Raw genomic sequence first — 15,258 nt, forward strand, 5'->3', positions numbered from 1 at the left:
AGTCTTTTGATTTGACTAAGTGATCCCATGTGTCCAGATCAGAGGTCTTTGTGTGTAGGCTTGCAGAAGTTCAGCCAAAACATCTTTAAGACTTATCATGCGCACAAGGATTACTTATGTGCGCATCTAATGCTTATTTGTTTACACATGAAGCATTGTTATTAATGTGTGTTTTAATGTACAACGATAGTCTTTTGTCGAGGGAATAACTGTAAACAAAATACAAACGAGAAAAATATAAATAATAGTTAAAAGTGGGTTGGGGATATAATTAAGAGTCTATGCTACAAATCATCAGTCTCTCACATGAAGAACTCAGTGTTGGCCTGTTTCCCGTGGTTGCCAGTGGACGGATCTCTTGAGTTCGCAGGTCCACCGGCATTGTAGGTCCGGCTGGCCAGCTTCTCGTACTTCTCCTTGTAAAGATCCCTCTCCTTGGCGAGGCGAGCCACGTCCTGCTTCAGCTGCTCCACCTGGCTCTGCAGGGTGCACTTCTCGGTCTCCAGCATGTGCCTCTGCTGCACGCGCTTGTAGCGGCAGGACTGCGCGTAGCCCCGGTTCTTCAAGGTGCGTCTCTTCTGCTTCAAGCGGATCACCTCCTCCTTGCTGAAGCCCCGCAGCTGCCGGTTCAGTTCCCGCACCGTCATGCTGACCAGCTGCTCGTCCGAGAAGCGGTCCTCCAGGCGGGCGTGGTGGCCGTGGTGGTGGTGGTGGTGGTGATGGGCCTGGTGGTGGTGGGCCGCTGAGGCCGTGGACAGGTCCTCCCCCACGTACTGCTGCCCGCGGAAGCCCTCGTAGGCCTGGTGATGGTGGTGATGATGGTGTGCGTTACCGATGAGGGCCTCCACGGCGTCCTCCGGGGTCAGGTTGAGCGCCTCGGGGTTGATGTGGTGCTGGTAGCTGGGGATCCAGTACAGGTCCTCCAGCTGGGGCTTGCCCGTGGCGCTCTGATTGTTGTTGCCGTTGCTGTTGTTGCTGCCGCCGCTGACCCCGTTGGCGAGGCTCTGGTTCGGTTGGGCGCCCGGGCTGGGGGCGCAGAAGCTCGGCGAGGAAGGCACGGAGGAGCAGGGTGTGCTGATCGGGGTGGAGGAGAGGGAGCCCGGCGGGAGGCGGTGGCAGTACCGGTCGGCCTCGGGCGGCTCCTTCTTCACCTCAAACTTCATCAGGTCGAAGTCGTTGACGTACTCAATGGCCAGGGGGCTGTTGGGCAGCTCTGCGCTCATGGCGAGGTCGGTGGCCATGTCAGTCCATGCGACGACTCCCGCCCTCACAGCCAAACCGACAGCGGGCAGCCCTCTCGGATACAGATTGCGAAGAGGAATAAAAGGCTGTTTGGTGTATATATAGACACACGCACACGCCCGGTGCGTGGGGCTGCTGCAAGGCCGGTCGAGTGGGTGGAGAAACTTATTAGGGCTGCTAGTCCCTAAAACAACTTCTATATATAGTGGCGTGAATATACGTATGCATGTAAATGAACTTGTACACCTGCCAGTTTGCCTCCGTTTGCTCCTCTTGTTGACAACTTATCCCAGGTCAAATGCACGCTTTAATACCAGGAGCCCCCGGGGCCGGCTGAAACTCGAGCCTGGTGAATTTGGAGACACCGACCTGTCTTGTCCTCGCTTCACCTCTGCGGTCCCCTCGCCTCCCCGTGATTTACTGTCCTTGGGTTGCTTGATCAAGTAGGATGAAAGATTCGCTCGCTTCGTCTCCTCCGCCAGCCGTGCGTTATAAATATTTTCCAAGTAGCTATCCTTCTTCGCTTCCACTGTTTACAACTTGATCATGAAGTCCCAGTGTGCAGGCTGAAGTCACTGCAGCGTTGCACGCACAGCAGCGGATTAAAACTTTCCCACACAGTGAGATCAAGACAGTGTATGACAGTCACAGGACGCCGGGCAGGCGTGCGTAAAGATGTGCCAAAAGTCCCAGTTTTTAAACACGGAATCCAAAATGGAATGGCACGAAAAAAAAAGTTGTCAAAGTTCATATAAATAAGATGACTTGGAAGTTAAATAGATACTTCCTTTAGCTGGAGGGACTGGATAGTATGGTCCCGTGTTGGAGTGGTCAGTCCAGATATTCTTTTCATTCAAGCAGCAGTTTACTTACGGCTTCGGTCCCCAAGGTCCTCTCCCCCCTCACCCGGGGCGCGTTGTTGACTTTACGTGTTGTGTGTATATAATTATGCAAGAGGTGATAAATTCCAGTTGGATTTCTCGCTAATGGGCCAGAAAGGTTGCAGTTTTCTGAAAGCTCTGCGGTGCAACCACGCAGTGTCACTGAGGCGCTGGGTATGGCAATCTGCACTTATAAAGACAGCGTGGCCCCCGACCCTCCCACCTAGAGGTGTGACGGGCCAATGGGAGGAGATGACAGCGGTGGATTTGCATTCTCCTATAGCAGCCTCTCCCTGGGCCAGTCGGGGCCGAGCAGAGTCGGATAGAGCCGAGCAGAGCCGAAGGCGCGCCGGGAGAACAGGTGCAGCATATCCCCCCCTCTAGTGACGGAGCAGATGCAATTGCACGGACGTAAGATGATCGCCCCGTTAGTTTCTCAGAGAAAAAATGTTTACTCGGAAATGGGTAAACTTTTCCTCACGGTTTCAAAACCACGTTATGCAGGTCTACGTTATGTAATAGGGCTGTCCTCATTTACACTATTTTTTGATTTACCTTCAACGGAAACTCGTTACAGTGAGTTTGTAGTCACTACACGTTATTGTACTGTATGCCTTTTTTATTTCCTAACACTATATTTCTATAGGGACTAAAAGTGCGTCTGTGGTAGCCTACTCAATGCTGAGATTTTAGTGACCTTATCATACTTATTTTTTTCATCTTCCACAGTATCATTATAATCATAAAGTGACTTACAGTTTTGCTGTGATATTTGTATAGTATATTCTAAAAAAATATTTTAGGTTTCCTTAAGGGGAACTTCATAATTTAGCCATTCACAATAAAATGTAAGCTAAAATACAAGCTATAGATTGTATTACATATTGCCAAGTTATGTGACCTATCACTTAAATTAAATTGTCACCTGTGACCCCTCAAAAACATGTATCGTGGTTGGTTTTGGAGTCGTGTAGACAATTAAATATAGACCTACTACTATGACAAAGAGGGTACATGCTGTAAACATCTTATAGGCTACAACTTATAGCCTATGGGAGAAAAGCTATATGGCAGGAAAATCAAGAACATTTACACAATAACCTATTTGGCTATAGCCTATCAAAAATGACTTATCTTACTTGGCAAATGGGTTTGCTTTTGAGTTTCAGGGTGGCTCTGACACCTATTGGCCTCCCAAACCACGACTCTATCAATCAGTGATTGATTTAAGGCCACGCGCCCCTCTGCCAAAAAATCAATCCGCATTTCCGTGGGGCTATAAGGCCGCACGATGGGTGCGTGCGGGTTAATTATGATTGGCTATTCCTTGCGGTGGTCTACGGGGTTTTCATTCGCAATTAACCACAAATTGCATCCCGACTCATCTCCGCGGATCGACGTATAATTAAGCCCCGCGCGCTACGTGCGCCTCCATTCTGGACACACACGTCTTTTTCTGGTGAAGCATGCCGGGTAAAGCAAATCAAAGCGGAAGGTTGAGCAGGATGTCGATACCAGTGATAAGCATCTTGGGACCAGGACTTAACGCGGGATGGATACCAGGACTCTGCTGCACCTGACCCATTTAGCCTTTTAAGCAGCGACTGCACTTGGGGCCCCCAGTGTCCCATCAAACGAACAAATGATATCTGTGAGATATGTCGGTGAAATAGTGCCTATCTCCATGAAAAACAGGTGGCAGTAAGTTTAACTTGGTCAGATGTGAACAGCAAAACCTTGCACAGCACTGAGCTTAACTTCCAGTCCGAGCTGTCCATGAAATACGCGCCCTCCCTGGCTCAAATCTGCTGGCGAGGATGAAAAGAAGAGTATGAGATGAGGGGACGGAAATCATATCAAGGTATTTTAAGTTTAGGTGCGCTAAGTCATTAGGAGGGGTTTTTTATCAAATAAGCAGGAGCAGGCCCGCAAACGCCAAGCTAAGCAGTATGCATTGAAATGCCACATTTAAGAAGATCTGCTGTGGTCCATTCATTGTCAGGGAAAGGGGAGTGTCTGTGGCCGAGGGCTTGAGACATAAATTTTTGAAGTCAGGGTTTTCATTGTGCTTTTGCATATTGGGAGTTCGCTGCTGGTGCAGTTCTACCGATTTAAGCAAAATGGACATCAGCAAGGCGGAGATCGACAGCGGGCTTTGAGCCGGGCACAAGGCGAGCTTTGAGCCAAGGTAGCCCCATCCAAACCAAAGCCCCACTGTGGCTCTAGGAGGTGGCTGAAGGTTATCTGAGACCTGGAGGTTTTGTAACTGCCGTTAAGTCACTAATGCCGCTCTGGAGGAATCAGCTTTAATTGTACAGGGATATGACACGCACACATGTGCACACACAGTGAAGTTAACAGCTAGGCTTACCTTGAAAATCAGGAATTTCACCACATGTAGTAGGCCTTGCTTACATCGAAATCATGTTTGTCCATCTGTATGAGAAAGTTCTTTGTTCAAAAAGCAGCATCAAACATGCCAACGCTGAATCTGGACTATAAGGGGTTGGGACTTGGGAAAACTAATGAATTACTCCTCACAGAAAAAAATGTGATCTTTATTGATGGAGGAGGCCATGTGCATATAATTAGTTTGTGCTCATTTAAGAAGAGAATATTGGATACATGCATGTGCCCACAGACAGACACACACACACACATACACACACAAACCAGTTCTTATCAAGTCACACACACACACGCACAGTGAAGAATCACAGTTGACCTTTCTTTTTGTCTCTCCGAGTCTCCATGGACAGATGATTTCTCTCCCTCCGTCTTCTCTCCGTCTCGTGCGCTTTTACTAAAAATTGAAATATTGATCTTAATTAGAGTTTGCCGAGCTCAGCAGCTCGCGTTGAGGGTTTTAGACAAGAGGCAGCAGACATCTGTCTAAGGCACTTACGTCTTCAGCGCAGGAGAGAAGGAACGTGGGTGAGGAGGAAAAAAAAGTGTGGTGAGAAGAGAAGAGTGATAGCTCCCTGTCTCCTACCTTTTCTGAGAAACATGTCTAGCTCTCCATCTCTCTCGCTGCTGTCAATAGATCTCGGAGAGAATCAAGTTGAATAGTTACACACATGCACGCCAACCCACGCCCACACACACACACACCCACACACACCTCTTCCCATCCACTGAATCCTGCCACACTATACTCAACATGGTTTCAGTGGGCAGTATGTGCCAATCATACCAATGTACCAATGTTAAGTTGTGCATGGATGATCATCAACCGATTGATCTCTCTCCTCTATTTGAGATCTGCTGCCTCTGGATACACACAAACAACCATTTATAGGTGTGGAAATACACACACACACACATACAGGCACTCACACACAGAAACACAGAGTTGTCTCTTTCATCTGCTGGGGGTCCTTATCTTGTTAACACGGTGGCAGGTCTGTCAGTGTATGTGTGTGTGTGTGTGTGTGTGTGTGTGTGTGTGTGTGTGTGTACATGTGAGCTCCTAGCTGTGTATTAATGTGTCGTGTTGCTGTGAGCACCGCTGAGTGAACACACTCCCCAGGGTGTCGCACTGCTCGTTTGTCACCGTGACGACGCCTCGGTTAAATAGCGTATTAATGGTCTAAATATCAGGGGCCACACTCACACCCCCACACACACAAACACAGTGTATTAATAGTTTTATTATCGCGGGGTCTATGCTCTGCAAAGTAATGGATGGATTACACAACCCAACATCCTCTCTGTGCCACTCTCCATTGCCACACACACTATTACATTACACACAGATGGAGACGGTGAGAAATCAAGGGAGGGAAATCAAGACAAAGGGAAGACAGGGGAAGAGGGGCGGAGGTGAACAATGTGATAGTTTAAACACCTCTGCCTCAGAGCACAAGGGAAGCAAACACCTACACACACACACACACACACACACACACACACACACACGGCTTGGTGAGGCTGATGTCACTGTGCGCTCATGTGTCTCGACTCCAGGACTAAAACCAAGGGGCACTGCTGGTCCTGTCACCACCTTACAGACGAAAGAGGAAAGAGTCCGTCTCTAGGGACTCCAACACGCACGCATACGACGATACACCGCACCAAAACAGGAACACACTCATAGCCTATAAACACTCTAGCACCACTGAACCCGTCCCCTTTACTCGTCTGAAGGGCCAAAAAGAGTCTGTGAAATAACACGTGCACGGTAACAGTTAACATTTTATTTGCCTTATTAAAATTTACAAAACATGTACTGATAAAAGCTGCATTGTAAACATCCAAGCAGATATGTAAAACAGCTTTATAGGCATAGAAGAGATACCTTCAGGCCCTGAGTTAAATAATTCAGAGGGAAGGGACAGAGATGTCTGTCAGGATGAACTCAGCACTCAGAAATGAGAGATCGATCTCTCTGGTGCTCCAGAAGTGTCCAGGTGCCTCTGGTACCTCGAGCTTTTTAGCCTTCGGTGTTGGACTTTGTAGTTCTAAAGCCGTGGCTTGATCTGCAGTTTTTTCTCTGTAGAGGACACACAGGAAAAGCAATAGATTAAAATGAAAGAGAAGCATGGTGGCAGACATAAAAGGACAGAAATAGCGAGGCAGCTAGCAGGGCTGTTTTAACATGACAAGGTGTGTGTGTGTGTGTGTGTGTGTGTGTGTGAGGGCGTTCGCTCATGTGTAACTGACTCTGATCTATGTTGAAACATTTGAATCTGGATCCCTGTCCTGTTGAAATGCTGAGTGATGGCATCTCAGCTGATGAGTAAATGAGGAAGTGAATGGGACAACAGGGATGGATGGAAGTGTGTGAGTGAGTGTGTGTGTGTGTGTGTTTGTGAGGTCGCACTCTGGCAGTGATACATTGCGTCTGAGCTAATTTATGCAAAGTGAAGAGGAGCTTGTTTGGCTGTGTTCCACCCTTAATGAGGCACTGGGGTGTGGAGTGTGTTAGGGGGAACCAAGCTATCATTAGTAATACTTAAGTGCACAAAGCAACTGGACAAAGTGGGTGAAGGGATTAGGGAATGACCACTGGTTCGGTGTGTGTTTGTGTGTGTGTGTGTGTGTGTGTGTGTGTGTGTGTGTGTGTGTGTGTGCGTGCGTGCGTGCGTGTATGTGTGTGTGTGTAGGGGCATACATGTGTATGTTTGTGGATGTGTTGCCCAGGTGATGGCGGTTGCTGCTGGGCATCAAAGTGAAGAGTGGGTTTGTGGAAGCTAGCTACACATGTATACACACAGCCTTCCATACATACTCACATATACTGTACATACAATATGCGTGCGCACACACACACACACACACACACACACACACACACACACACACACAAACACAGACACTAAAAACATACACACACAAACACATAGACTAAAAACATATACACACACAAATGCATAGACAAAAAACATACAAAAGCACACACAGAACATCAAAGATACAAACAAACACATCTACTGCCTCAGACGCATTAGGAATTTGGGCTGTGTGTCTGTGTGTGTGTGTGTTGGGGAAGGAGGGGAGGTGGAGGTTGGGGCAAGATGACTCAGGTCAGGTCAAAGGTCCTGCTTGTTTCCAAGCAGGCGAGACTAAATATAAAACCTAATGAAGGAGGGATTACAAAAGCATGAGAATGAAAATAAAGAGTGAGAAGCAAACTTATAGTGAGCTGTGTTTCTGTAGATGGTGCAAGGTATCAGCTGTGTACAGTTACAGCAACTGAGCAGTTATCAACACTAAATTACAAATTGATTTCTTTTTGACTGTTAATCACTATATAATGTCTTGTTTAAAACAAGGCAATATTAGTTGAAACAGGAATGTAAAATGACATGAAAAAGAAAAATGAAAGAAAAGGGTTCAAATCAGAACGTTGTTAGGTGACACGGTGTATGGTAAGGTAGGTTGAAGGTGGGTGTTGCAGTGTAAGGGATTAAATGTTGTGTCGCAGTGCCAGGCAGCATAAGTGTGTGTGTGTGTGCATGTGTGTGTGTGTCCAGCAGGCAGGGGCAGGTGGGCAGTCGGGCCCGATGGGAGGGGGAGGAGGAAGGCAGCCACTTGCCTAATCCTTTATCTGTCAAGTCTGTCAACAGAAAGCTCAGCTGTGCCTTCCTCTAGCCCAAAACCTAAATATTATTACCTCTGTCCCCTAAGCATTATTGCACCTCCTCTAAGCATTATCACAAATGCTCTACAACCCAGCTCCAATCATCATTACCTGCCCCCAGCTCAGACACCTATATAAAAATCCTCAATCCCCCTCTCTTGAACTGAGGAATTATCCCATGGCATTCACCACCTTCAAAAAGCATGGTCCCCTCCCCTAAACCTGTCTTGTAAATATGTGTTTGATAGTCAGCAATTCTACACCAAGTAAAGCATAATTAGGCCTCTGAAGTGAGGAAATATACCTCAAAAGCTAATTTAGATATCTCACCTTCAGCAGGATGGTCTCAGATTGGTTCTCACCCTGCATTCTTTGTCTGTTGGCCATTGGTCTTTTTAGGTCTTTTCATGTCACAGTTGTTTTGTGTATGCTGGTGGCTGCCCTCTGGTTTGTTGGGCCATGTATTATCTAGGCTAGACCGTTCATGGGAGTTGTTACCTTTAACCTGCGAGGTCTCGGCTGGCAGCGTGTCTGGAGCCTCTGCCTCCTCCGGGGAGCTGGAGAGGGAGATGAAGGACGGCAGCTTCAGAGGACCCGAGGTAGGTGTCCCCGGATCTGCCTGAGAGCCCTGAGCCTGCTCTGGTGGCATGATGACAGACAGGCGGGGCCTAGGAGAAGGACATGAACAGGAGCAGCCATGACTAAACATGAATGACGTTTTATCAGTGAAACTAGATATGTGGCATTCATCACATGCCACATCCAACTGTGTATACTCTCATTAATATATAACTGTAAATTAGTTTCTGTAAATTCAGTTTTTTTTAAGTGATTGTTGCTATGACAAAAAGTAGCCTGAACTATCAGATTCATGGTTTCCTTCTGTTCAAGAATCAAAGAGTTTTTGGGGCTCAATTTCCTGCAAAATAGAAGAAAACACTTCCAGTAGACTGGTAGGTTACACATCATAAGCAGCAGAACATGTGAAATATGCAGACAGAGAGCAGCTCACAGGAGCTATAAAATGCTGTGCTTGTGTTTTGTATCACAATTTATTTAACAGTGACATTCAAACAAAAAAAATCCAACAAGGGTTATCATAAAAAATATCTCTGTACAGCTTGTATGCTGCTGCATTACATGATCTTCTGCTCTGACCTCTTGGTGGAGTCCTTGGTGCGGCCTCTCTTGGCTGGGTTGGGGGAGGTGGAGGTGGAGGGGGTGGGGGCGCTTCGTTTGGCTCTTTGGCGGTGCTGCAGCTTACATCGGGCACCCTGGGGGCAGGAGCCGGTCCTGGAGAACTCTGGACACACCAGCGTGTGTTTCTTCTTACACTGGTAGTTAGAGAGAATAAAAACACACCCAGAGGTTTATAGCATGCATGAAGAAATTATGCAAATCTGATAACAGGATTGAGGATTTGTGGACACAAAGTATGCACAAAGCTTTAAAAGGTCTGACAATCACCATGTAAGCAACAAAAATCAACTAAGAGTTTCAAAAAGGGCAAATAGTCAGTGCCCCAATTGCAGGTGCATTCATTGGTCAAGAAACTGCAAAACTATTTAATGTGACACGGGGAGCAGTCTTTTTTTTTCTTCTGGGATTTTTGCCTTTTGTTTATTGGATAGTTCAAAGTGGAGAGACACAGGAAAGACTGGGAGAGAGGGGGTATGACATGCGACAAAGGCTAGGCTGGATTCGAACCCAGGACGTCACAGTTACATGGTACGTGCCTCAGATCACTGAGCCACCAGGACGCCCCAGAGGGAACAGTCTTGAAACTCATTTCAACATGAAGCTCAGGGATAGATACGCTTAACATGATAGCTGCTAAATACCATAAAACTAAGCTTTCAAAAATGATCACAGAATGGAATCAACGCTTCTGTGACAGTTTCAACAAAAATGCACGTAAGGAGCACAAAACCTGGACCCATGAGCAATGGAAAAATGTGTCTGATGATTCGTCTTTCACTCTTTCCTACATCCAGCTGGGTTTGTTTGGAGAAAGCAGAAGGATGCGGTCAATCCACAATGCCTATTGCCAGCTGTTTAATATGGTGGTGGTGGATCTGTAATGTATGGGGCAACCATCTTGTTATATTAGGTCTGTCAATTGTTCTGCATGGTTGCATAAAGGTTGAGGCCATTTTACAGGACCAGGTGCATCCCATGGATTAAACATTGTTATCTCATGATGTTCCCATATTCCAAGACGATAATGCCCCCATACACACAGCTGAACAAATTCATGAGTCAAACAACTTTCACAGCCTCTCCAATATCCAGACATCATTGAACCTTTATGGAAATTTCTGGAGCGCAGAGATATGTCACTGAAGTTAAGGACTGAAGTTCAGTGAAGGACTGAAGTTGTTCAGAAGGCAAAGGGCGACCCTACTCCTTATTAGGTACTTGATATTCATATATTGTTAGTTTCTGTTATTTTGTCCACTCCTTGTATGTTACTACTTCAAATCTGCATGTTTTTCTTTAACCTCCAATGTGTCAGTTGAGCAAGTGGGTCATTGTGAGAGTCATTCTGGCAGCATTGTGCATGAGAGAGTGAGGATTCAGATGCGTGTTTGCAAGTGAGAGTGTGTATGACAGTGTAATATGGGCGTAAATTGGTAGCTTCATTCTCCACGAGATCCGATCCCTCCCACCTGTCAGAAAAGCTAATTATATTCACTCTGGGGTGCGGGGTGTGAGGAGTGTGTGCGCGCGCGAGAGAGAGGGAGAGTGTGTGCATGTGTGTGGAGGGGTGAGGAGCGCGGGACCGGGAAGCAGATTGGTCCAGAAATAGAGTGTGGATTGGGGGATGTGTGTGTGTGTGTCTGTGTGTGTGTGTGTGTCTCGGGTGGGGAGAGGGGGATCTTGAGATCGAGTTTCCAGGAACAGCGTGGACTCTTGGTCAACTTGCGCTGCAGCCAAACAGCCTTGACTCTGGCAGGGTGAGTGAGCCCAGATGAGGCACATTTCCCCTACACACCTTGTCCGTGTCTGTCTGTGCCTTTAGAGCCCCTCTCACTGCTCTCACACCCATGTTCCTGCTCACTGGAGGCCAGCGCTCCCCGGGATCAGCTCGCTGTCAAATGTTTCTCCGGATCACCTTATAGGACTGCCATTTTAAGTCATAACAAAACAGTGGCACAGGGCCGCCACTGGTGTTGATGATGTACATTATTTTATATTTGGTGTATGACATCAATACTGACCCCACCCCCATCAGCTCCCACCCAACCAGCCTGTCTCTCACTGGTCCCACCAGCAGACATTGTCATTGGTCATTGAAAATATACAATATATAGAGTTTTGGTTTTGGTAATTCTAGTGTGCACAGCAGCTACCGATTATGGCGCACACACACCTGCAAACACACAAACATACATGTATACACTTCCAGTCAAAAGTTTGGACACACATGATTGAATGTACTATGTTTTTCTTTAGCTTTGATCTATAGGTTTATGCTTAAATGCTTGACATTTGTTTAAATATAAATAGTGAATTTGATGCCTATGTATGACTTTCTTTCCAAAGCCTTTGTCTTTCCATCAAGGCAAAGGGCGGTTACTTTAAAGAATCTAAAATATAAGATAGTTTTGATTTGTTTAACACTTTTTTGGTCACTGCATAATTCCATTTGTGTTATTTCATTGTCTAGATGTATTTACTATTATTCTAAAATGTGGAAAGTAGTAAAAATTAAGAAAAATGTGGTGTGTTCAAACACAACAAAAATAGTGTACGCACACCACACACAGATCATGTGCAAATCAATACTGTTCACCACTGTGTAGCATGAAGTATTAACAATGCTCATCTAAGAGACCACATGAATGTGGTGAATTAGCAATCTAAACAAGGGCTATTACCCACAGGTTTCACAGAGCGCTCATCGTGAGATGAGTGCGACAGGACAACAGGAGTTAACACTGCTGAAGCACTTTACCAATGTGAGAAAGTCAAAGTGAAGGAGAAATTGACTGTAAAAGCAAAGTCCACTACAGCCCAGCTCCCCGCAGTCCCATACATCCTCATTTTCATAAAAAGTCTCAAGACAGAGAGAGAGAGAGAGAAAGAGCATTGGGAAATGGGAGGAAAAAGCAAAAGTGGACAGAACATCTTTATTCCACACCAAGTTAACAATTTTCCACTTGATTTAAGGAATGCTGGGATGTCTCTGGGGCCTATTAGAGAGCTCTCTGCTGGGCCAAAACCAGGAGGAGTCAGCACATTTACCATGAGACGGAGAGGAAGCAAAAGAGAGAGAGAGCAAGAAAGAGCAAGCGAGAGAGAGAAGGGGGTATAAAAAGACAGTATAAAAAAGAGGGACATCCATAGGCATTTACATTTTGGGCATTTAGCTGACACTCTTATCTAGAGCAACTTACACTGAGTAGAATAGAGCAATAAAATAAACCCAGATTGCTAGAATATTAACATTACAAGAAGGCAATATTAAAGGATAATTCCAGTTATTTTGAGTTGATTGTGTTCAAAATTTCATCACTTACTTCATTGTAGAGCTTTGTGTCGGGCCAAAGCAAGCTCCAACAGTTGAACCCAAAAAGCGATTAAAACACGTCCTTTCAACACAACAATAGGCACACTGCAATGAGACCTTCCTACATCCAATTTCTGATTATCCATTGCCTGAAACTTGCATATACTGTGGTATTAGATATGTTTTTTTAACTAGCGTGAGACACTTGGGAAGTGGAAAGTTCAGCATATGTATGCATATACGTATACGTATATCTATATATCTATATCTATATATATACTATATACAGTATATACAGTATAACACCATACTAATACTGGGTAGGTATCAGCTTTCAGCTCAATGTCAACCGGCTACCAAAGTGACATCCGCCTCAAGGTTCGACGTGTTGCCTTCTGAGATGCTTTTCTGCTCACCACAGTTGTAAAGAGGTTATCTGGTTGGAGCTGACAGAAAGGCTTCAGTAACTCAGTCTGGTCATTCTCCTCTGACCTCTCTCATCAACAAGGTGTTTCTGTCCGCAGAACCGCCGCTGACTGGATGTTTTTTGTTTTTCGTACCATTCGGTGTAAACTCTAGAGACTGTTGTACGTGAAAATCCCAGGAGATCAGCAGTTTCAGAACTGAAACCAGCTCGTCTGGCACCAACAACCATACCACGGTCAAAGTCACTGAGATCACATTTTTTCCCCATTCTGATGTTTGATGTGAACATTAACTGAAGCTGCTGACCTGTAGCTGCAGGATCTTATGCATTGCACTGCTGCCACATGATTGGATGATTGCATGAATAAGCAGGTGTACAGGTGTTCCTAATAAAGTGCTCGGTGAGTGTATATATATATATATATATATATATATAAATACATACACATATATACACACACACACACACACACACACATATATATATATATATTAAGGCTGGGCGATATGGACCAAAAATCATATCTTGGTATTTTTAGGCTGAATGGCGATACACAATATATATCTCGGTATTTTCTACGAAGTAGGCTAAATGTTCAGTTGTAAGTCAAAGCCACATGTGAGATGTCACAAGCACTTTCATTAAAACAAGACTGTGATCAAAATAAAATGCAAAGACAGGGTTTCCTTCCCTGTTTTAGAACAGTCTGGTAAGTTCAGAAAATGACATCACTTTATTGTAATGCAGCCTTTAAAACCAGGAAAAGGCAACACTTATGCCATATCACGATATTACGATATCCAAAATCTAAGACGATATCTAGTCTCATATCACGATATCGATATAATATTGATATATCGCCCAGCCCTAATATATATATATATATATATAGATAGATATAGAGATAGAGATAGATATAGCTGAAAGCCCGTTCGTCTGCTTCTTACAATATGACCTGCATGTAGCAGAAATCCAGCAGACGTGGAATTACAGTGTGTGTGTTACTGTGTTGAAAGGACATGTTTTAATCGCTTTTTGGGTTCAGCTGTTGGAGATTGTGTTTGCCCTGTGGGTGTGTATTGGAGAGCAGCACTCCCAACGGACTGGAGGAACAAAAAGCTCTACAGTGAAGTAAGGAAGTGACAAATTTTTGATGATGGCAAAAACTAGGAAAATAAGACCCAGGTTGAAAATAACCAGAATTGTCCTTTAAGGAGTGCAAGGTTCACAGTGACAGTTCCTTAACATTAGATGTAACAAATAGTGTCCCTACATTTTGCATGCATGATAGAGAACTGCAAGGTAAAGAAATAAAAAACAAGGGCAAAAGGTACAAATGTTTTTTTTTTTTTTTTTTAGACAATTTAGATCTTAGACTAAGAGTGGAAAGGACAAAGAGAGGAGCCAGATTTGAGGTAATGAGAGATAAGCGCAAAAGAAGAGATAAAATAAGCAAAAAAACAGATAAGAATGAATGCTATGGAGCGCAGAAAGGAGAGGGGCGATTAGAATGGTACAGAGAGCCTGTGAGGTGGAGAGCGACTGTGAGACAAAGCCAGGATGGTAGCAAGTCTGAGAGGAGGAGGAGAAGGAGGAGGTGGAGGAGGAGGATGGAGACGAGGAGCGGACTTAACCCCTGAGCTGCTGGAGTGTCTGCCTGCCTGGTCCATAGTGCCATCCTCAGCACTTTTCCCATCTATAATTACTGCCTGCTATCCATCATGGAGCCGCCAGACCCTCACAGCGCAGCGCTCCATAAACACACACATACATGCACACACACACAAACACACACCCAAACACACACACACACAAACACACACACACAGGGGAAAATCACAGACCTAAGCACTTCAGCTAATAGAATAAATATTAATATCCCTTTTGTTTTCTATATCCTCATTTCCCCATGCACTATTTAAATGAGGTCTGACAGTGTGAAAAAGCATCTGTTTCACACTCACTCAAAAACAACCACTGAGAGGAGGAGAGGGATAGAGAGGGGGAGACAAAGGGAGGGAAAGAGAGGTGGGGGGGCACAGGAGGTGCAGGGGAGAGGAGGGGAGGGGCGGAGTGAGAAAGTGGGTCTGTTTGAGGTGGATGTGGGGACAGT

The 15,258-nt window shown here is 45.4% G+C and overlaps 2 protein-coding genes across 3 annotated transcripts in view; both read right to left on the bottom strand.

The window, feature by feature from the left end:
• Nucleotides 1-302: 302 nt before the first annotated feature.
• mafaa (MAF bZIP transcription factor Aa) lies at nucleotides 303-1,241 on the bottom strand. Its single transcript, XM_071538712.1, has one exon. It carries the CDS (start codon nucleotides 1,239-1,241, stop codon nucleotides 303-305), a length of 939 nt encoding a protein of 312 aa, XP_071394813.1.
• Nucleotides 1,242-6,330: 5,089 nt separating this feature from the next.
• zc3h3 (zinc finger CCCH-type containing 3) overlaps nucleotides 6,331-15,258 on the bottom strand; it is a 46,550-nt gene continuing 37,622 nt past the window's right edge. For both annotated transcript variants that reach the window (XM_071538709.1, XM_071538708.1), the window contains 3 exons: nucleotides 9,364-9,539; nucleotides 8,704-8,873; nucleotides 6,331-6,615 (listed from right to left, as the gene is read on the bottom strand). In XM_071538709.1, coding sequence (XP_071394810.1) covers nucleotides 6,584-6,615; nucleotides 8,704-8,873; nucleotides 9,364-9,539 — 378 coding nt within the window. In that variant the 3' untranslated portion in view covers nucleotides 6,331-6,583. The remainder of the gene's footprint in view (nucleotides 6,616-8,703; nucleotides 8,874-9,363; nucleotides 9,540-15,258) is intronic.

The sequence above is a fragment of the Centroberyx affinis genome, unplaced genomic scaffold, assembly GCF_046629955.1.
Source record: "Centroberyx affinis isolate AG114_WGS23_722 - 3 ecotype Tasmania unplaced genomic scaffold, CSIRO-AGI_Caff_v1 ptg003328l_1, whole genome shotgun sequence".
NCBI lineage: Eukaryota > Metazoa > Chordata > Actinopteri > Beryciformes > Berycidae > Centroberyx > Centroberyx affinis.

What these genes read in the sequence shown, in the direction of transcription:
- mafaa (XM_071538712.1), bottom strand. Translation starts at nt 1,241, where the DNA reads ATGGCCACCGACCTCGCCATGAGCGCAGAGCTGCCCAACAGCCCCCTG.